At 42.1% G+C, this 23,141-nt stretch overlaps 1 protein-coding gene across 4 annotated transcripts in view; it reads left to right on the forward strand.

The window, feature by feature from the left end:
* The window catches only part of cux1a (cut-like homeobox 1a), a 169,481-nt gene that overhangs the window by 113,173 nt on the left and 33,167 nt on the right, over positions 1 to 23,141 (forward strand). For all 4 annotated transcript variants that reach the window (XM_052117670.1, XM_052117672.1, XM_052117671.1 and 1 more), the window contains exons 9-15: positions 4,710 to 4,758; positions 5,908 to 6,012; positions 7,481 to 7,645; positions 16,180 to 16,238; positions 18,145 to 18,196; positions 19,998 to 20,094; positions 21,746 to 22,474. In XM_052117670.1, the coding sequence (XP_051973630.1) occupies positions 4,710 to 4,758; positions 5,908 to 6,012; positions 7,481 to 7,645; positions 16,180 to 16,238; positions 18,145 to 18,196; positions 19,998 to 20,094; positions 21,746 to 22,474 (1,256 nt within the window). The remainder of the gene's footprint in view (positions 1 to 4,709; positions 4,759 to 5,907; positions 6,013 to 7,480; positions 7,646 to 16,179; positions 16,239 to 18,144; positions 18,197 to 19,997; positions 20,095 to 21,745; positions 22,475 to 23,141) is intronic.

Raw genomic sequence — 23,141 nt, forward strand, 5'->3', positions numbered from 1 at the left:
AGAATGTTGACTCCCTAATGTTGTCCAATAACTCATTGAAATGAAAGCGATAAATCTACAATTAATGTGATCTTTAGTAATCAGTTTACTCCAGAATAAGCTCTTATGAACTTCGTAAGTGATAATTATACACCTGTGTGGCTGCCGTCAAGAAAGAATTGGGTCATTGCCGTTTGTTGAGTGGTGAGTTAGTGGTACGAGGAACGACACTTCTAAGAATGAGGTTTTTATCTTAGCTTTGATCCTGGAAGTCAGACACTCGGCATGAGAAAAAAATAAGACCCAGAGGGTTTTCTTACCACCTCAGCCTTCAAAAGGTTAAGAGAGGATGGGAAGACCAAAAAAAAAAACCATAATATAGCCCATACTGGTTCCATAAGATAGGGGCCAAATGGAGAAAGAGAGCAAAATGGAAATCTAATGGTCTAAATCTGTGAAATGTCGTACCAGCCCAGGGGGATTTGAGCCACTGCAGAAACAAAGGCATTGGGGGGGGGGGGACGAAACATGCTTGAAAGAGTTGAATTACAGCCAGAGGATGCATGTAACCTGGACCTCGTGCTAGCTTTGCCCCAGTGCAGAGTTAACCTCCCCTTTCTGACAGCTTTACTGGATGGAAAAGGTCAAAATCAAAGCAGCTGCTTCTCATAATTTGTCAAGACTGAGAAGACCAAACACAATAATCTAATTCACTAAGTAGTTAAAGGTATAGTTCACTGAAAAATGAAAATTCTGTCATCATATATTCACCCTCATGTTGTTTCAAACTTGTATGACTTTCTTTTTTCAGTGGAACACTTAAGTAGATGGTAGGCTGAATGTTAATCTCAGACTACGTCTCTACATTAATCCGGATACATTCAAAAATGGCGTTTTCTGTCCACACTAGCGTTTCCAAAAGTTGCTCGTCCACACTGAAACGTATGAAAATGCTTAAATCATGTTACTGTGCATGCGTAAAATCCTCGTTGCAAGTACGGTCTGAAATGCAATTCTCCTCGTGTTCCATCGCCGGACACCAATTCCGATTAAACTTCCTTTCACCTTTGAAGGAACAGAATATGATGGTTGTACAAAGTAACATTTATTTTTTAATAATGCTATCAAAGTGTGTATCAAGTACAACAGCGCCACTATAACACGGGCCACCATCTTGATTGATTTGGTTGGATAGATCACATGACTGCGTCACATAACAAGAAATACGTCATCATTTTCAGACATATCCGTTTTCACAGCCCACACTACAATGTGAAAACGGTGGTTTCAAATTTATCTACTTGGGAGCAAAATTTTCGCTGTCAAAAACGCCATCTCAGTGTGGACGGAAGGCCAAAACGGAGAGAAAAAGATGCATTTTCAAACGAATACATATTAGTGTGGACAAGGCATCAGTCACCATTCTCTGTCATTGTATCTTTTTGCCATACAATGAAAGCGGGTGGATGCTGAGAATAACATTTTGCCTATCATCTCCTTTTGTGTTCCACTGAAGAAATACCGTCATACTGGTTTGGAATAACATGAAGGTAGAGTAAAAACGATGGCTGAATTTGTTTATTTTTGAGTGAACTATCCCTTTTATTATGTTCTTGAGTTCATTCATCAGCATTAGCTTGTTAAATAACAAAAGATGTGTTTATATGTTCCTGGATTACATTCACATAGTTATTTTTTTTTTTTAACTTTCCCACATCATAACATGTTCGTATGTAGACACTTAATCCTAAAAAATGATGTCACAGATAACCTTTGGCCCCCGGTTTCTGGTGATGAAGAACATACTGGATTAGAAACCCATGCTTAAATGGGAGTGAAGGGACCTTTTCATCTCATGGAAAACAGGATTCGCTTTTGATATAAAAGAGTTTGATGATCTATATGAACACATTCTAGCATTCCCAACACAAAGCTCTTATAAAAACTCTAAAACAGTTTGGGCTAATTTGCATATGTTTTCAACTACCAACAAGAGTGTGGTACTCTTATCTCTGTTTAAATCAATTTACCAGAATTCTTCAGATTCCTCAGTGTTGAAAAGTAAAAAAGTATATATGCCGGTCCTGCATATGACCACACGTGTACACAAAGGACCTATTAAGTATTTAGCAACCTTGCTCTCCCTGCTGAATGACATTATAAACTTTAGTACATGATGGTAAGCCAATTAAATCATCAGGTCTTTTATATATATAATTATTAAAGGTACAGCAGCAACACAGCCTGTTTTATTCTAAGGTGAAAGTAGTAGTGAAAATGTGAAGGAAAAAAAAGGTAATGTAAAACTAAATTATGATTGTTTTTGACTAGCATTATAAGTGGACTCAAGAAAAACATGCAACAGGAGTTTAGAATTTGGCCCCTTTATGGTCCTCATTAATGTGTTTTTACAGTGGGGCCCACAAAGGAGGGGATGAACATGAGCTGAAAAGAGCAGAAATGATAGGAGATTATGTTATACAGGTTCTCAACCATGTGTGTGCGAAACAGAAAGAATGAGAGCTTTTTAGACTGTATTTATGAGGGATTGTATTTTTGCTATTCTGTGCCATGACAAGAGATCATGACACTGTTAATGCATAAAATAAACCTCTGATCTGCTCACTTTAGGTTTTAAAGAGTATTATATTCCATAATTCCCAAATCTTTGCTGATCTAACGTTATTTAATGATTTATATTTAACTACAACAGACTCACTATTTGGGTTTAGAAAAGAAATATAATTTCCCTTAAATCAAGTATGAAAGTTTGTGATCTACAGTTTAAAAAGCTATCACAATTTCAAACATAGTATTTTTGCAATAATCATCGCGCACTTCACTGTAATAATGAAACTCAAATGCAGCATCACCTATGAGTCGCACGTGTAAATGTACGCACAAAGCTGAGTTAAGCTCATCTAAATCATTAACCAAATCGCCTCTAATTAAGATTCGCTGTTGAATTAATTTCAGCTGTGCTTGACTCCTTTCAGTTTGAGTCACATGGTCAGAGTGTCAATTGGAAAAACGTTTGAGCGTAAAGAACAGTGGCTGATAGGAAAAATGCAAGTGCTTTTATCAGATTAAGGGCTCAGTATGTGGGCTAACAAGTTTCACTCACCCAAAGATTGTGTGTCGGTTGAATCTGACTCTGCTTCAGATCTGACTGCCAGCATCATCTACCTTTTTTTTTTTTTTTTAAAAAACTCATTATTTACTCAACCTCATGCCATCCCAGATGTGTATGACTTTCTTTCTTCTGCTGAACACAAACAAAGATTTTAGGAAGAATATCTCCGCTTATCTGTAGATCCTTTCAATGCAAGTGAATGGTGACCAGAAATGTAAAGGTCCAAACAAGTAATCCAAAAGACTCCAATGGTTAAACAAATATCTTCAAATGTGATGTCATAGGTGTGGGTAAGTAACAGATCAATATTTAAGTTTTTAAAATAAATCTCCACTCAAAGTCACATGTAGCAACTGTTTAGTTTCACTTTCACATCTGAAAGTGAAAGTAGAGATTTATAGTAAAAAAGGACTTAAATATTGATCTGTTTCTCACCCACGCCTATCATATAGCTTCTGTAGATATGAATTCAACCACTGGAGTACTGTGGATTACTTTTATGCTGCGTTTATATGCTTTTTGGACCTGCAGAGTTCTGGCCACCACTCTTTTGCATTGAAAGGACCGACAGAGCTGAAAAATCTTTATACACAAATAAAAATGTATAATGCATAATTAATAAATAAAATAATTATTTAAAATATCGTAATCATTTTAAATGTAAACTTACAATTAATGTAGATTTTAAACTTTATATCACCTAAATTATGTATTTAACCTTCTGTAACTCCCATATCTAGAAACAGACACTCCCACCTCCCATCCGAATCAGTACATTTAAATCTCAGACGTCGGGTAATAATAATTGTAACTCAAACGTCGTTTAGAAAACAACTACACAGCTACATACACTTTAATTTGAGTGTTCCATGTTTAATGGGGACATATAGAACATTTAACCTTTTATTGAAAGCAGGACAGTTGTGTATACACACCTAAGCCATGCCATTTGCTGGGCTGAGCTCCGCGCTAGCAGAATTGAGAATATTATATCAGATTAGTGTGCATTAAAAGGAGTCTGATGCCTATATTAGTGTAATCCCTCTGTTTTAACCTGGGCTTGTCCATGTGGCTGAGCTGTGAACCCACTGCTGGGCTACACAGCTCACAGTCCAGAGGATTACTGTGAAACTGAGAGGGCTTAATGGCCTGTGCGTGTTTGTGTGTGCGATAGTGTGTACACTTGTGCTTGTGTGCACACGAGTGAGTGTGCAAGTGTTTACATGCATGTTGGGCTTCTGAAAGTCAGACTGAAATGCTGATCACCACACACACACACACACACACACACACACACACACACACACTGGCACTCATACCCAGATGCTCGCATGATGAATGCTCTCATGAACACATCTAGCCACATGATACACAACACACTCATAATTGCAATGCACACGCAAGTGGCACAAGAACTAGGCAACATGCTGATTATCCATTTTATGTTGTTGTGAGGTCTTCTCTCCCACCTGGTCCATTCTTAACGTGACCCATTTATTGCATTGCGTTAGATTGCATCACTGAATTTTACTGCAACAAACCTCTGTTACTATTTCCCTCTTGCCTGCATTAGTAATGTGCACCTTCTTTTTTTCAGGGCCAATGAGATTGAAGCGGTGATGACAGATTTGGAACAAGCCAATCAGGTAAAGGAATATTCCTCACTGAAATGTGACTTATATTTCTATTGTATGCAAATCTCAGAGACAAAAACAGCTTGTTTAGGTGTTTTAATAATAACAGTTTTAAAGATGCAGTGCAACTGAAGTTTAAAAGTTATTTTAGTGCACAAACTTTGTGAGTCACATACAGTCATATTCTACCTATCCTAATTCCCTCCATCTGCTTACTTTTTTGGAGAAATCCATCATTTCCTTTCACTTTTCGAGCTGTGAGCCCCAACGGGTGAATCTAAAGGGATATGAAATATTTTATGTGATGCAATATAATAATAATTTGTCTTTTTATGGCTTTTGTGATTTAGGATTTTTTTCTGTCATCAGTCTTGTCATTTATTTGACCTTATTTTTTGAAGAGTTTTTTGGGGGATAGCTGTTCTGTATACAAGATATGATTTTAGGTGTAATATAATATGATATGTTATTCTTAATATATTAACTATTCCTTACGTACTGACAATCTGTTTTTAAGAATGTATCTGTTTGTAAAATGTATTTGAAACATAGTAATCTACGTATTATATTTTAGAAAATGTAGGGCAAACAATAAACAAATGCCAAACCCAAAAGTTTATAATCATTGTTTTCATTAGCATTATTATTATTCCAATGAACAGAAAATAGAACATTTGGTAAGACTTGTTACGTAGACGTTTTGAATAAATTAGCATAATTAAGCTCATCATTACCATACATGCATAAAGATGGTGGTGTTAGATTCTGTGCAGCTAAAGGTTGAACGCTTTAAGCAGCTTTCATAATATATGTAACTTAAGTGAAACCACCCATTTCTCTAGGCAACTAATGAATTAACACCTCAATCTGTATTTAAAAGGAACTGTGTGTGTGCATTTGCGTATTCTGCGATGCAACCGACCGTACATACTTTGACGTACTTCAGCTTAAATACTGGAGCGCTCAACCAGGTTTTGCATTAGCTCTCTTGCACCCATGTGAGTTCAGTTAACATTTTTCAGCACAGCTATAAAAGCAGGGTGTTGACTGTGATCTTTTCATCTCCCGGTCTTCACTATTATGACAGTCAGTTGATATAATGGTTATATATCTTCGACATGGGTAAGTTTTTAACCTGTCTGTTGTGTTTGTGGCCTGCAGAGGGCTGAGGCAGCAGAGCGGGAGGCGGTGAGTCTGAGAGAGCAGATTACTTCAGCCAGCAAGACCCCACAACCACCTAATCAGATCCAGAAAACACCGGATACGGTAAATGGGATTCACTACACATCCACACAGAGAGGGATGTATAGAAAGAGGAAAAGGGAAGCTCTGGATCCTTTAAATGATGCTTTTATAATGCCTTCTCATACATCAAATCTTTCAAAGTTTTCAATTGTTTTTCTATGCAAGTATGGTATAGGTAGATGCCATTCACACCGCACACATAGCGGCTGTTTGCACGGTTTTCCAATAGTTTTTCTACGTAAACGTGTGTAGAGATAGTTCACACCGAAAACATTCTTGCTGTGCTGTTTTTCAATTGCCTTTCTAGAACTGTTGAAAATAGCACGTTAATTCGTGTGATTAATTTATAATGTTCAGTGCGTTAATGTTTCTTTAACGCGATTAACATATTTACCAATTTTCACATTAAATTCTGACATTTTATTCAGCTCTGTCTGAGTGCTGAACACTGGTTGGAATAGGGCAGAACCTTTGTAAACACACACAACAGTAATCCCATGTCAATGATCAAGTGATGGAAAAATACCTCTTAGCCATATTTTTTGTACAAAACAAATCCAGATGGGACCTGTAAAAAGCTGCATTTACATGACTCGCTAGAGTAAAACATCAGTGTTTCCCCAGCGCTGTCTTACCGGATAATTCGGATGAAGTATCATTAACGTGCGCAGTGCCAGCGGCGGCGGCTATGTGGGGACTAGTTCTTTAATTTAGTCCACCTCCCACTTAGACTTTGGGAAAATTTTAATGTTATTTGAGTTGGTGCTATTTTAGTGCATTTCTATCTTTATACTGTGGAATACATTGTTTTGAAAATGCTAATGAAACATTTTAACATTCTTTTTTTTATCAGAAGGAACTAAATGCATTTTTACTGAAAAATAGGTATATATAGTCAAATTTAAGCACTTTCAAAATCATTCATCATGATTAACTATGAAAAATCATGCGATTAATCGTGATTAAATATTTAAATTTACTGACAGCACTGATGTAAACATGCACTAAATGGATGTCTTTGGTCGTTGCGCCACACGTCGCGTTGTTCTTTCAGGATTTTGCACAGAAGCGCCGCATTTCGTGTCAAGTCCATTGTGTTACATCTAGCTTTTTTAGTGGAAGAACACATTTGGCCACTTATAATACATTATAATGCACATAATTATCAGTGTAGTAATGCATATATAATTATAATACATATAAAAAAATACTGTAGATAAGGGACTTATCATGATCGAGATTTAAGTCTATGATTTATATGAATGTATAAGGGATGAATACATGATGAAAAATGAATACGTCTTTTAAGCCATTATGAATACCTTTATAATACTTTATAAAGTATTTAATAAACAGACTTCACAGAAAGTATTACCCTTTATATTATCACTAGTCTAATTAACAGGAATACTGCAGCTCAGAGTTGGATTTCAAAATGTGCATATATGTGTGTGTTTACCGATAGATGTGTTTGTATTTGTGTGTGCAGGAGAAGTCTCTGGAGGCAGAACTGGGTGCGAAGGAGAGGGAGGTGGAGCGCTTGGCTGAAGACGTTCAGAAACTCCAGGCTAGTCTGGCTCAGCTCAGCGAGACCTCCACCAATCAGATCAGCCAGCTCGAGCAGCAGCTTAGCTCCAAAGAAGCCCTGCTAAAGGTCAGTCAGACTGGTGACAAATATGAACCATATTAATGAAAGGTTGATAAATAGGTAATGCATCAAGTAGAGCATAAATTTGTATGTGACAGTCAGTATTGAAGTTTCACAGTATTACCGTGGTAATACCAAGGTTTTTTGGACAGTACCATACCATGGCATTCTTTGAAGTACAGTACTTAAAGAAATACCAAAGCACATAATTATGGTAATTATCCATATACTACATTACAATGTGATACCATCACTGAACCATGGCACTGCCACGGCAACAATGAGTTAAAGACCTAGTGGTTCATCATAGAGTAATGTTGCCATGTAATGTCACATTAACACTGGACTCCAGACATGGGCTGTTAAAAATTGTCCTCATGTTGGATGAAGTGAACGGTTTTGCTCGTAGCACCAGTCTGATCTCTGCTCTGCGGATGTAGGACATGTCTGTAAATGTTGCAGCGGCCCACACGAGCCATGTGACCCGTGTAGTGAGTGTTTAGAGTTTGAATGACAGCTGGTTGGATGGCAGGAGACTGAGCTGAGACAAAGCCATCGCTGAGTTTAACGCGGAAAGACTCATGCAAGCTCTGATCTGCCCAGCCTGTAGCGGACTATACACTACTGCTGCTACTGCAGACTCTGAGCATGTGCAGAACAGGGAGAGTCATTTATGAACACACACTCACACACACACTGTTATACTGTACATGGATGCTCAGACAAAGTTTAACTTACATACACACTGCCATACATACATAAAAGCCATCTTTGCAACCCCATATGCTGTTATAAAAAAAATATTATTTTGTGTTACACAAAAAATAGAATTATAATAAAATTATAGAGGACAAAACCTGCAAAAATAATAAATAAATACATAAATAAATGTAATAATAAGAAAATAAAGGAATAAATGTCTTGATAAAACAAATACAATTAGTTCTCTTACGAGAGGTTCTCTCGTATTTCGTAAGCTAGCTTACACTACGGGAAAGATTCATCTTTTCTGAGATATTGAAGCCAAAAAATTATCCTTAATTTTGTATCCATTGTCAACGCAGTGCAGCAGCTGCATACCTTGAGCGGGCTAGCTAGCGAGCTCATTGGTTGCTCTGCGGCAACTGCTGCAGCCTATAGACGAACTTGAGTGAACTTGCGTCCAATGACGAGCGCCCGCGCCGTCACTGTATCAAAGCCTGCCAGAATGGGCATGGCTAGAGTGCATATAAGCGTAAGTTCGTAGGCTGGAACCCTGATTTTCATCTATTCAGCGAAGCTCTTCGCATCTCTGAACTGCAGAAGCCGCGTCGCCGTTCGAGGGGCATCTAGCAAGCTTGGACAGGGCTCGAAGAAGCCGGCCGTCTTCACCACCTTCAGCCATCCTGCGAGCTACGCCATCCGGCGACGTATCCTTTTTAGAGCAAGCTAGTTCCTCAGCGAACTTCACAAAAAGAGCAACGAGCGTCTTTTTAAAGATGCCTCACACCACCTGCGCCTCATGCCACGCCCCTCTCAGCGCCGGAGACCGCCACCTCATCTGCGCTCTCTGCCTGGGACTGGAACATGCAGAGCTCGCCTCGCTGACGGCGGATGCGACCTCTACGAGGAGCTTCCGATGTCGACCCCGCGAGCTCGACTCGAAGCACTCAAAACCGAAGCCGCCGCCGCCTTCGTTCGCCACAGCAGAAAGAAGCGCCGCTCCCAAAGGCTGCCGGAACCGGTGTTAGAAGCGACTACCTCGCCGGAGCCTCTCCCTCGAGCCTCGCTTTCACCCTCCCCGCCCCCCCCCCGGGACGCGCAGTTGCCGCCGAGCGGCCGCACTGTTGCCATCTCGGATGACGAGGCGGAGGATAAGGGCTGCTGTTCCATCATGGCTTCGGACAGTGAGGAGTGGTCAGGCTCCCAAGCCTCCTCCTCGGCCCAGGAATCCAGCAGGACCCGCGCCGGAGTCGAGGAAGAACTAACGCGCCTCCTCACACAGGCCGTCGACCGCCTCGGGCTCGAGTGGTCACCGCCCTCTGAGCAGGCTCCCAACAGACCCGCGGCCCGGGCCGCTCCCTTCCTGCCGGAACTCCATGCCGAGGTCTCTAAATCGTGGAACGCGCCTCTCTCGGCCAGGAACCGATCCCATGTCTCCACCTCTCTCGCATCGGTGGACGGCGCCACCGAGAGGGGCTACTCTTCCATCCCCCCGGTCGAGGATTCGGTAGCAGCACACCTTTGCCCGCCCTCCGCGAGATGGCGGTCTAAGCCAGTGCTCCCGTCTAAGGCCTGCAGAACTACTTCCGCCTGTGTTGGCCGCGCCTATGCCGCCGCCGGCCAAGCCGCATCTGCTCTGCATTCCATGGCCGTTTTACAGATCCTCCAAGCGGACCTTCTTCGAGAGTGGGATGAGAAAGGCAGGCACCCAGAGGCTGTTTCAGATCTAAGGAGCGCGACGGATCTCGCCCTTCGTGCCACCAAAGCTGCAGCTCAAGCCCTAGGGAAGTGCATGGCCGTGCTGACTGTGACCGAGAGACACCTATGGCTAACGCTAGCCGACATGGGAGAAGCTGAACGCTCCACGTTCCTCAACGCGTCGCTCTCTCCGTCCGGTCTCTTCAGTTCCGCGGTGAGTGGCATTGTTGACCGTTTCTCGGAAGTCCAGAAAGCCACCCAAGCCATGAATCTCTTCCTGCCTCGTCGCGCTAGCTCCTCTGCAGGCCGCCCACGTGACCAGCCTCCTGCACGAGCCTCTTCACAGCGCCCAGCTCAGCAAAGCCAGACTTCTCAGCGTCGACAGGGCGGCCGCCCTAGAACACGCTCAGACAGCCGCCGCAGACCGCCGCCCCCCCGCGGGCCTCGGCCTAAGATTGCGCTGAAAACTGAGCAACCGAAGTCCTCCTAGCTTTGTTGAGGAAACGACGGCTCAGTCCCGCCGCGGCCGGACCACCGTCAAAGCTTCACCCCCTGTTAGTCCCCTTCTCTCAGGCTACTGCAGTGGTGGATTCAGCAGCCAACAAGCCAGTGATACTGCCCGCTTGCCTGCACTAAAATGCCGTTTTCACGGCGACCCAAAGAAATCTTGTAAAAAGCAAACATGCCTTATGTGTAGAAAATGTGCCCACAATCCAGTGTTCACCCCTACACACAAGCATTACACTTCCGTGTCCATATCAGAGCCCACTCACATAAAGCAGGCACAGCCAGCTCGAGTGTTAGAGTCAATAAACGCGCCCACGAATCCGTGCACGCGCCCCTTCTCTGCCCGCTCTGTCACACGGCCAGCAAACACCTCTCTGTATGTAAGTCCCATGCCCGTGACTATGCTCGCGCATCACTTCACAGATGTGACTCTTTCCCCATTCACCTCAATCGGGAAGTCACTCACAGAACAGCCTGTCCCTGCTGTCTGCGAGCAGTCATGCATAAGCACAGTAAGCGCGCTCACACATTCTGTTCAGCTATCAGGGCGACTTGGCCATTCACCCTCTAGCGTTACGCTTCAAAGCGTGGAAAGCTATCCCAGGGATATCCAAATGGGTGTTAAACACAATAAAACGGCTATTTGCTACAGTTCGATCGCTGCCCTCCCCGCTTCAGAGCGCGGCTCGAAACTACTGCGAACACGGAAGCAGCCTGCATGCTTCGTTCAGAAATAGCAAACCTTCTGTTCAAAAGGGCCATAGAGAGAGTGCCACCTTCTCTGAGCGAGTCCGGGTTTTACAGCCGTTATTTTCTTGTCCCCAAGAAAGACGGCGGCCTCAGACCAATATTAGATCTCAGGGTTTTGAACAAGGTGCTCGCAAAAAGACCGTTCAAAATGCTTACAATCAGGAAACTCCTCGCGCATGTGCGCCAGGGGGACTGGTTTATTTCTCTCGATCTGAAAGATGCCTACTTTCAGATTCAGATAAATCCCCGTCACAGGCCATTCTTGAGATTCGCCGACGGCCAGGTTTATCAATACACCGTCCTTCCGTTCGGCCTGTCTTTAGCACCCCGTACTTTCACGAAGTGCATGGATGCGGCGCTCACACCCCTGCGGAGTCAGGGCTTGCGAATTCTGAACTATTTGGACGATTGGCTGATTTTGGCACAGTCACATACGGAGCTTCTGTCTCACAGGACAGTTCTCCTCAGTCATCTGAACAGTTTGGGTCTTGCAGTCAATTGGACCAAGAGCTCACTACAGCCCAGTCAGGCAATTTCCTTCCTTGGAATAGAACTAGACTCCATGGCAATGACGGCTCGCTTATCTACACAGCGCGCGTGACGTGTTCAGCGACTAGCCGCGTCCTTTCAGATGAACAGCCTCACGCCTCTGAAAACATTTCAGAGAATGCTAGGTTACATGGCCTCAGCCGCAGCAGTACTTCAGCTGGGTTTACTGTGCATGCGCCCGCTTCAGCATTGGCTAAACACCCGCGCGTCTCGCCGGGCTTGGGCCACGGTCCGCCAGCCGATCAGAGTGACTCAGACCTGTATCTCAGCTCTGCAGCCCTGGGCAGTGGCCGAATGGTATCAGCGGGGAGTGACGATGGGAGCTGTATCTCGCCGAAAAGTCATCTCGACAGACGCGTTCAACACGGGTTGGGGCGCGGTCTCGCGGGGCTCTCCGGTTTTTGGCCTATGGTCAGTTCAGGAAAAGCTCCTTCACATAAATTGTCTGGAAATGATAGAGGTCGAATACTCGCCGCGGCGCTTCCTCCCGGTCATTCAGGGTCACCACGCCCTGGTCCGCTCGGACAACAGATCTGTGGTATCCTATCTAAACCGCCAGGGTGGTGTCAGATCCAGGAACCTCTTCCATCTGACAAAACGCATACTGAGTTGGTCCCAGTGCCACCTGCGCCGCTGAGGGCGACGCGACGTGCCAGGCCACCTGAACGACGGCCCAGACAGACTGTCCAGAGACAATATTTCCCCAGGGGAATGGTCCCTGCACGCTCAAACAGTCCAGAAGTTATGGCGCATATTCGGCAGAGCAGAGATAGACCTTTTAAGCGCCAGAAGAGAACTCTCACTGCCCAGTATTTTTCTCGAAAAGCGAGGACGCGCTGGCCCAGGACTGGCCCAACCGCCCGCTTTACGCCTTCCCTCCCGTCTCGCTATTGCCACAGGTAATGCAGAGGATCAGGGAAACGCATCACTCGGTGCTCCTCATAGCCCCGCGCTGGGAGAATCAGACATGGTTCCCGGAGCTTATGCAGCTGTCACTGACAGCCCCGTGGCCCATTCCAGTGAGAGCAGATCTCCTCTCTCAAGCTCGCGGCACGATCTGGCATCCCCACCCAGGGCGCTGCACGCGGGGGTGATCAACGACTACCCGTCGCTTTGCCAGGAGTAATAAACACTCATACACGCTAGAGCCCCTTCCACGAAAAGACTCTATGTGTCCAAATGGTCTGTGTTTTCAAAATGGTGCACCGACAGAGACCTGGACCCACGGACATGTAGGGTGTTTTTACAAGAGCTGCTGGATAAGGGCAGATCCCCATCCACGCTCAAAGTGTACGTGGCGGCCGTCGCGGCGTTCGCTGAACCCCTGCACGGCCAGTCACTGGGAAAAAACGAGCTGGTCATCCGCTTCCTCAGGGGAGCTAGAAGGATGAACCCCGCGCTCCCATCGGTTCCTATCTGGGATCTTTCCGTAGTTCTCGAGCTATGAAAGCCCCCTTTCGAACCGCTTCAATCCGTGGATTTGAAATACCTTTCACTCAAAACCGCTTTTCTAACTGCCCTGTCATCAGTTAAACGTGTGGGAGACCTTCACGCGCTGTCTGTCAGCGCTGCGTGTCTTGAGTTTGGACCAAGTGACTCCAAGGTCATTTTAAAGCCTAGACACGGCTATGTCCCCAAGGTGATCGGTACTCCTTTCAGAGCACAAATCATTTCCCTATCGGCGCTGCCAGCATCCGATAGCGAACGCGACGCCAATCTCCTTTGCCCAGTCAGAGCACTGAGATTGTATACTGCGCGCTCCGCCTCTTTCAGACGCTCTGAGCAGCTTTTCGTTTCGTTCGGAGGGAGCACCAAAGGTTTCGCCGCCTCGAAACAGTCACTGTCTAGATGGATAGTGGACGCTATTGCTGCCGCGTACGCGTCAAAGGACCTACCATGCCCTTTAGGCATTAGGGCTCACTCCACTAGAGGCATGGCCTCCTCGTGGGCATGGTCCAGTGGGATTTCCATTCACGACATATGTGTGGCAGCGGGCTGGGCTTCCCCCTCCACCTTTGTCAGATTTTACAATCTGGAAGTGCCCGCCCTGCAGGCAAAACTACTAGCAGTTTAATACGCTACAGCTCCCCTGGTGAGCCGCACTGACGGGACACATTCCACACAGACCGGCACCGGCGCTCTGTCTTTCCCTTCCCACTATGTGCTTATGTATTACACACACACTGGCCCGCACTCTTACCGGCCAAATATTATTCCCCCACTCACAAGGGCTCCCCCGCGGGTCCCCCCACCCCCGGGGCTCATGCAGTGGATGCTTGGCGCGCATGGCGTTGACAACGGGTTCCCGTAGCTTAAGCTAGCTTACGCAATACGAGAGAACCTCTCGTAAGAGAACGAATCGGTTACCTAACGTAACCTCGGTTCTCTCTAGATGAGGGAACAAGTATTGCGTAAGCTAGCTTACGCTACGGGAAAGATTCATCTTTTCTGAGATATTGAAGCCAAAAAATTATCCTTAAGTTTGTATCCATTGTCAACGCAGTGCAGCAGCTGCATACCTTGAGCGGGCTAGCTAGCGAGCTCATTGGTTGCTCTGCGGCAACTGCTGCAGCCTATAGACGAACTTGAGTGAACTCGCGTCCAATGACAGGCGCCCGCGCCGTCACTGTATCAAAGCCCGCCAGAATGGCCGTGGCTAGAGTGCATATAAGCGTAAGTTCGTAGGCTGGAACCCTGGTTTTCATTGAATGAAGCGAAAATCGCTCGTGGCGCGAGCACGGCCGGCTACGCAATACTCGTTCCCTCATCTAGAGAGAACCGAGGTTACGTTAGGTAACCGATTCGTTTTTAATGAAAGTTATTCCTGAATTTATTTTTGTAGACTTTTTTTCCTTTATTTATTATTTTCCCTTTTTATTTTTATTCTTTAAAACTTTTTTTTATTCTTTAATTTGTAATTTTTTTTTTTATTATTATTTATTTATGCATTCATTTATTTTTATATTTATTTATTCCCACCTGTATTTATTTCCATATTTAAATATTCCCACATGTATTTATTTTTATATTTATTCTTACATTTCTGTCTATTGTATGATAATTATGTGGGCGGGTCCTGCTTACCATTGGCTTATTGTAGATTGAAGCGTGTGCTCGATTACTCTTGACTTGTTTTGATGTGACGGTAGGTCATAGCCATATCGTGTAAACTATTGCTATTTGTGGGGCTAAAAACATAAGAGCTAAAGTCAATCCAAGATTTATTGGTTATACTACAATCACAAAATAAATGGGGAGCTGTTTCTTCAACAAAACCACAAAATGAGCAAGTTTCATAAATGATATGATTTAACCTTGTACTTTTCTTTTTATATAACTTCATATTTTGATGTCCTCAAATCCATAATATTGTTTTCTGTTGTTATGATAGTTCGTTGTAAAAGATACAACCATGCTTCATTTCCCTGATCGTTTATGTATGTATATATAAGTTCTGCAATAATTATATATATATTTTTAAATCTATAGCTGACACTTCACATATATCTAGAGAGTTGCGCAACTTTTATGTGTGGTTGATAACCACACATAAAATGACTGTTTCATTTAGAGTAGAGGTGCTTATTGATGGATTAGGAGAGGTCTAGGCAGGTATGAATGTCGAAGCACATCCTGGATTGTTAGACTCTCTGCAAAACATTTCCCTGCATATTCTAAATCTGTGCGAGTCATAGGGTGCTAAAGTGGGACGTCCATCTTATTTGCTTTCGATAAGTACTATTGAGCTCTCAACCAATGATGCACTGGAGCTACGCAAGGACCGCCTCCCTCATTTCCATGTTGCACACAGAAAAGTAAAAATAAATACATGTATAATTACATAAATATATATGGGAATATATAAATATGGAAATAAATATATGTGGGAATAAATAAATATAAAAAATTAATTAACACAAAAATAAAAGAATTAAAAACTATGCGAAATAAATGAATAAATAAAAATAAAAAAATATAGAAAATAATAAAGGAATAAAGTCATACAATAATACATTCAGGAATAATTGTAATTAAAAACTAATTATATTTGTTTTATCAAGACATTTATTCCTTTTATTTATTTTTTTATTATTAAATGTATTTATTTATTATTTTTGCAGGTTTGTACCTCCATAAAATAAAATTAATAATAACCAACATGTTTGAAAAACATAAAATGACAGAATTATCATTTTAAAGCTAACAATAAATTTAAGCAAAATCTCACTCTTGATGCAGATTATGAGATTCCAGGGCTTGTAAATGCAGTTCTAATACTGATTCACATGACATATTTGCTTATAAATAAGTATATCTGTTTTTTCCTTTCCCAGCAACTTGAAGAAAAGCTTCAAGATCAGTCAGACTATGAAGAGATCAAACGGGAACTCTGGTAAGTTACGAAACGTGTTCTGAAGCTCAAATAATCCTGATGCTTCATCCATTTGTGTGAATATTTTAGCATTATTTAACTGAAACTATACATTTTGTATCAGGCTTAGTGTGTATAATACACAACCACTTAAAAGGTTGAGACACACTTAAAAGGTTCAGTCCAAAGACTTAAAGAATATTCTGGGTTCAATACAAGTTAAACTCAATCAACAGCATTTGTGGCATAATGTTGATTACCACATAAAAACATTTAGACTCGTCCATCCTTTTCTTAAAAAAAAAAAGGGGAGACTGGGTTACAGTGGGACACTAATAATGGAAGTGAATGGGTCAATCTTTAAAGGTTACAATACTCAAAAGCCATGACGACGTGATGTCAACAAACACTATAACCCTAAAATTACTGTTTAAAAAAATTTGGTGGAATGGATTGAGAAGGAAAAGTATCCAATAAGCATCCATCATACATGGAAACTCCTTTAATAATGTATAAAAAACATCCCAAATGAATACGTCATGAAGTTGGTTGAGTGAATGTCCAGAGTGTGCAGAGCTGTAATCAAAGGGAAGTGTGGCTTCTTTGAAGAAGCTTAAATATAAGAGTTTAGTTTTAATTTTTTTATTTTGTCACTACATAATTCCCATACTTCCATTTCATAGTTTAGATGACTTCTAAAATTCTAACATGTGGGCAATAGTAATTATAAAGAATGAGTAGGTGTGGCCAGACTTTTGACTGGTACTGTACCATAAATTGACAATAATGTAGGCCTTAAGTAAGCAAAGGTTTTGTTGGGAATGGCCTGACCTGGCAACATTTATCCAACGACATCATTTCGGATCTCATACTCAACCCTCAGACCATCCTTAACCTTTATCTTGCTCCATTATGCTGTTCTTCAAGTGTTTTTTTTTTTCTCTGTTTCTTCTGTTGCTGAAGGGCTTAAACTAGGAGTTCTCAGTACCTGATGGTCTTGAACTTTACTGTCAGACTCACTGAATATGATCTGATAAAGAACGTAGCCAGCAAAGATATGAACTGCCGAGTTTGCCAGACTTCTCAGCACAAGTCCCTCTGCACACCACAAGCGTATTTGGACCTTTCCTCCCCATTTTTTACGGAGAGGAATTTTACTCTGCGGCAATCTCCGTTCTGTTTAATAAATTCAAAGAACCTTAGGTATGCAAGGAGTATTGGGTCTTATTTTTGAGAAAAGCAGATTAAGCACGCTTTGTTGTTGGAGGGGTTTGTGTTCGCGACTGAGCGATTGCTGTGTTTTATATTCAGCCACAGCTGTAATAAGAAGGCTAATGTAGTTTGCATCAGCGATAACCTAATTGAGTGATGTGTGTGTTTTTGACTCGCCTGCGCGTCTCTGCTATCAGTGTGTGTTGGGAGGGTTCGGAAGCTCTCTGGACGTTCTTTGCATAACTCGATTTCAGGCATAAAATTCCAAATTGGGACTTATAAAGCTAGTAATCTGTGAATAGAGGGTCTTGTTAAGATCTGTGCTATTCTGACCATTGGCCTAAAAAGCCATTTTGCTGAATGTATATTGATTGCTTGTTGTCTGCTCAAGGCGCATTCCACCATAATATAATTAATGTTTTCACCTCAAAGGCTTTTGAAAATGGGTCAATTTAGTTCTCAGATAATACATTAGAGTGGTGCACAAATAGGCATACAGGTTAATTTGGGCAACGTGATTGTTGGTGCCTCAACAATTTATAATTCAGGATTGCGGACGTTGCTTAAAAATTATTGAACTGAGCAGAGTTTGTTGCATAAACTGAAACAGAAGCTGAAGTATTTTGTTATTGGATTCCTGATTAACGTTTAGCTTTTTAGACCTGTTTTTGATTTTATTTTTGTTTAGTCCAAAATATATGTTTTCTTTCACCAGCACCCTGAAATCTGTGGAGCATAATTCATCAGACCACTCTTCATCAGTACAGGTAAGAGTTTACACCACGATAGTGGACTCCCAAGTTGACTTGATGTAAAGCCCAAAGTATACTTTGATCAGACGCAAAAGCTGGGTCTCTGTATACTGGACGCCTGATGCAAATTCCGTCATCAGCAGAGTGTTCGAGCACTGAATGCATACAGCCTGATTTTTTATAAATACTCTGAATGCATACTCTGAATGTGTAGTCTGCACATGCGCCTGCAATTGAACTAATTAGTAGGTCTACAAGGTGGAAACACTCACAGTTAAGCCATTGCTGTCACAAAGAAGCTCTAGATGAAGATGTAATCACTCCCGGTAAACAACAGGAGACAAATGTAGGAAAAACAACAGTGGATGCGCAGATCAAGAGCACGTGTGAGGAGGTCAGGAACAGTGTTGGGTGTAATCAAATTACAAAGTAAATAGTTACTTTGAATAAATTACTTTTAAGTTTAAAAAGTAGTGTAATTACATTTTAAATTCTTGTAATCAGATTACAGTTACTGACTTTCAATTAATTACTTTTAAGTACATTGTAGAGTTATGCTTAATTTATCGCCTTTTCTCCCAATTTGGAATGCCCAATTCCCACTACTTAGTAGGTCCGCATGGTGGTGCGGTTACTCACCTCAATCCGGGTGGTGAAGGACAAGTCTCAGTTGCTTCCACTTCTGAGACAGTCAGTCCGCGCACCTTATCACGTTGTGCATGACACCGCGGAGACTCACAGCATGTGGAGGCTCATGCTACTCTCTGCGATCCACGCTTAAATTACCATGTGCCACATTGAGAGCGAGAACCCCGAATCGTGGAGGAGGTTGCCCCAAGTCACTATACCCTCCCTAGCAACCAGGCCAATTTGGTTGCTTAGGAGACCTGGCTGGAGTCACTCAGCACCTCATTCGAACTCACGACTACAGGGGTAGTAGTCAGCATCAATACTCGCTGAGCTACCCAGGCCACTGTGAGTTATGTTTATTTCTAATATATCATTTATGTAGAATACATGAATTATGGCCCGTAACAAGTCATTGTGAAGGAGAAATGTGAGGTGCTGAGTGTATGACTTGTGGGAAACAATGAACAAGACCAAAATCTAGATTTTATTTTGAATTTGTTGAGCAGAAAAGTGTTTTAGAAAGTAACTTAAAAGTCATTAGTAATGTGATGACTTTTTCAATAAAGATGATATTAGTTAAGTAATCTGATTAAAAATTTTTGTGAATTTGTAGTGGAATACTGTTTTTAAGTAACTTACCCAACACTGATCAGGAGATACCTGCATTTGTAGGTTTGAAGGAATGTATAGACATCTATATGGGTCTAAACTCTTGAAGATAAATAGTCCAGTCCCTCAGTCATAGTGTGCATAATCCAACCACCTTTATATTCGTGCACAGTTAATGAAGTATACTTTGAAAGGCTGAACATTTGACTTTAAGCAGATGCTAAGCTTTTGGGCTTTGGGCTTATGAATATAATAGATTTTCTATAATAGATTTGTTATAGGTTTTCTAATAGAAGTAATTTTAGTATTTTGTAAGGGTAAAGAGGATCCTATTGTATTGCTTTTGATGCTTTTTGGAAAGCATTTTTGTTAGGTATTGGTTGAGATTGTTAGTTAATAAGTTCTGAAATCTGAACATGAATATTACATCATGAATTTGTCCTTGTTTGTTTCTAAAAAAAATCGTTAATTTTCTTGCTCTGAAAAATTCCATGGTGAGAGTGCTGATATTAAAGCTGCGATTTTGTTTCTTTCTTTTTCTTCTTTCTTTTTCCCCCATCTCTCTCGCTCTTTTTAGGACTCTTCCAAGCCGTTAGAGATGTTGCTGATGGGAAAAGACTACAGCCAGCTGTCAGACAGCGCTTTTAAACGACTGGCCAATTGTGACTTCAGTGGTGAGTTTCAGGGCATCAAACCTCTTCCGGGGAACATTTCCCATCCAGTTGCTCGAAAGTAGCTAAGCTGCATTTCAAACTCAAGAATTGCTTATTTGATTGCTTACTTCAAAACCTAAATTCAAATTAAAATGCTTAATGAATTATAAAGACATAACCTCATAAAACTTTCAGAACTTCTCTGACAAGTTTGCTTTTGCTGTGATTTGAATTTGCCTCAAGAAAAAATGAATAAATATCGTAACAGATAATCCTGATAGTGACGAGTTGGGTTCGGAGGCATCTTTGTTGTTAAGCTCAGTTCATTCATTGGTAGAGGCAGCAACATATAATGTTTTGACTTCTGAGAGATCGGGTTACCTGGGGCTTGCATAAATCCTGAAAGCCTAGCGGAGGCCAATATGATAATTAGGCCTTATTTCTCTTTGCCTGCCCTTTTGAGCTCACTTTGTGTATGAGGTTGGAAATGTCATTACGGAACACCTCTGGACACCCTCATGGAGATCGTACATTTCATTTGTGTTTTTAATGTGACTTTCTATCACAAATTTTGCAGTTTTAACTAGGCATCCACTGCATATGTCAGTAACAGAGAATCCTGTACCTGTCTGATGGCCAACAGAATTCTATTGCACTGGATATTGATTTTGCCTCAGTTGTATAAAGTGATGGTATTGTTATGGAAGCACACGCAGCAGAAGTGTTTTGTAAAGGCAGAAAGGATAACCATACTGACACCCACGAGCCATTCCAGTGAAGCATCCCCACATCATGAGCAGGTAGCCCACGCACAGTTGCCTGGGCTTATATCTCTGGACATGCCTGCTAGTCTAGGAACCTCAGAGAAGATCAGTGTTAAACGTCAGCCTATGGCACGCACACACACACACACACACACACACACACACACACACAACAGATTTTCTTAAAGCATGCAAAGCAAGTGTTTGGTTCTTTGTTTCTGAACGAAAAACATGTAATTGTTTTAAAAAACAAACAAAAATAAAATGTATTTGTTATTGAAATGTTTTTTTTTTTTTTTTTTAACTATCAAATCCATGGTGCAGTGGTTCGCATACATGCTCTAGATGCATTGGGCTGTGGTGCTCATGTGTGTGATGCAGGTTCAAATTTGGCCCCTTACTATTGTCTACTATTGTCAATAAATATACAGTTACAATGTGCAGTGTTATGGTAAATTCTTCCTTTTACATGGCTCTCTGGAATACTTCATTCTGATTGGTCAATTGCAGAATTCTGTGGTCAAATATTTTTGTATAATGACGACTAAACTGTCAAATCAACCATTGTCCCAGACAACTGGTTTCCTACAAAGCTGTGCAAGCTTCATGTCTCTTGTATCACTCTGCAGCCTTTTTACTCTCTCAAAATATAATAAATTCAACTCAAATAAATATTTCATGTCCATTTTTACTTTATGTGATAAATAGCCATGTAATAAGCAGATTAATGTACAGTCAGAAGGTCATTGTCGTAAAACAAAGCCCTTCGGCCTTTGGTCTTGGTTCTTTTTTTTTTTTCTATAATGACTGGCTGTACATTATCTTTTGCATATTCTTAGCATAAGTCTAAAACGGTACCCATGATTTTCATGTCAGTTTTAACATCTACTATTTGGTGTAATCTGTAGGAGCATTGGGACGGAAAAGTAAAGAAACCAGTGAGGAAAACCCTCAGCGTCTTCCTGCCACTCCGGTCCCCACCATGCTCCAGGGGTCTCCTCCTCCCCCCTCCCCTCAGCTGTTGATGAGGACAGGCACCGCTACCTCAGAATCTGCTGCCAGTGCCAACGGTACCCACCCCTTCTCTCCCACAGGTATTGGGCCAGACTTCTTCACTCCGGGCATGGCCAGCGTGGGTGCCACGTTCCCCCCGCTGGCTGGTAAAATGGCACTCAACTCCCTACTACAGAGGCAGCTCATGCAAACCATCTACACCAAAGCCCTCCAAGACCCCTCTCCCAGTTCCGTGCTGTTCGGCCCGCCCCATTACGCTACAACCAACTCTCTCTCCAGCCCACTACCACCTCAGTCAGCAGGCAGCCCGGAGGTCAACGGTATGGCGCCTTCTCCCAGCCAATCGGAGGGCGCGGGCAGCACATCGGAAGGCGAGGAAATGGACACGGCGGAGATTGCCCGACAGGTCAAGGAGCAGCTGATCAAACATAACATTGGCCAGCGCGTGTTCGGTCATTACGTCCTGGGTCTGTCCCAAGGCTCCGTTAGTGAGATTCTAGCTCGGCCCAAACCCTGGAGCAAACTAACCATTCGCGGCAAAGAACCCTTTCATAAGATGAAACTCTTTCTTTCTGATGAGCAGAACATCTTGGCACTGAGGAGCATCCAGGGCAGACAGAGAGGTCAGTGACTGAGCTTGAGGAAGGACTTAACCCTGTTATCACTACCATAATTGTAGATGATCACCTTGTACATTTATTATACTGTGCATGTGATTAAATATCCGGTAATGGCATGGTTTGATTTTCCTCACACATAAGCAACTTAAACATGGGGACACTTATGTTTTAGCAATCTCATGTAAGGAGCACAAAAATGTTCCTTTAAAGAGTCTGATACTTTAAATATGCAATAACAAGAAAGGAAACTGCTTTGCTACTTTGCAGTGATATTCCACGGATTCCCTTCCGGTAAGCTTAAGGCCAGAAACATACTCTACGCAAGTATGCAAATGCTTGTCCAACAAATTGCAAGTGCACAGTTCTTGCAATGTGTTGAATTTACACAGAACATATCATGATCTCGTTTGACATTTAATCATGCGCAGGATATGTATTATAGATAGTTAGTCTATTCTAGTTAAAATTCTTAATATCAGCAATGGAATTAATAATAGTGAAAATGCTCCTTTTTGAAATCAGTAATTACGTTTGTGCTAGTAAAAATGTTAATTCTTAATATACAAAATGATGCCATTACATGTGGAAATACCACACAATATTGATATAAAAAATGTAGTATCATCTAGAAAAGCTGTAATGTTTGATGTCTGTAATCTTTTCACTAGTA

Source organism: Xyrauchen texanus, chromosome 44 (assembly GCF_025860055.1).
Source record: "Xyrauchen texanus isolate HMW12.3.18 chromosome 44, RBS_HiC_50CHRs, whole genome shotgun sequence".
NCBI classification, from domain to species: domain Eukaryota; kingdom Metazoa; phylum Chordata; class Actinopteri; order Cypriniformes; family Catostomidae; genus Xyrauchen; species Xyrauchen texanus.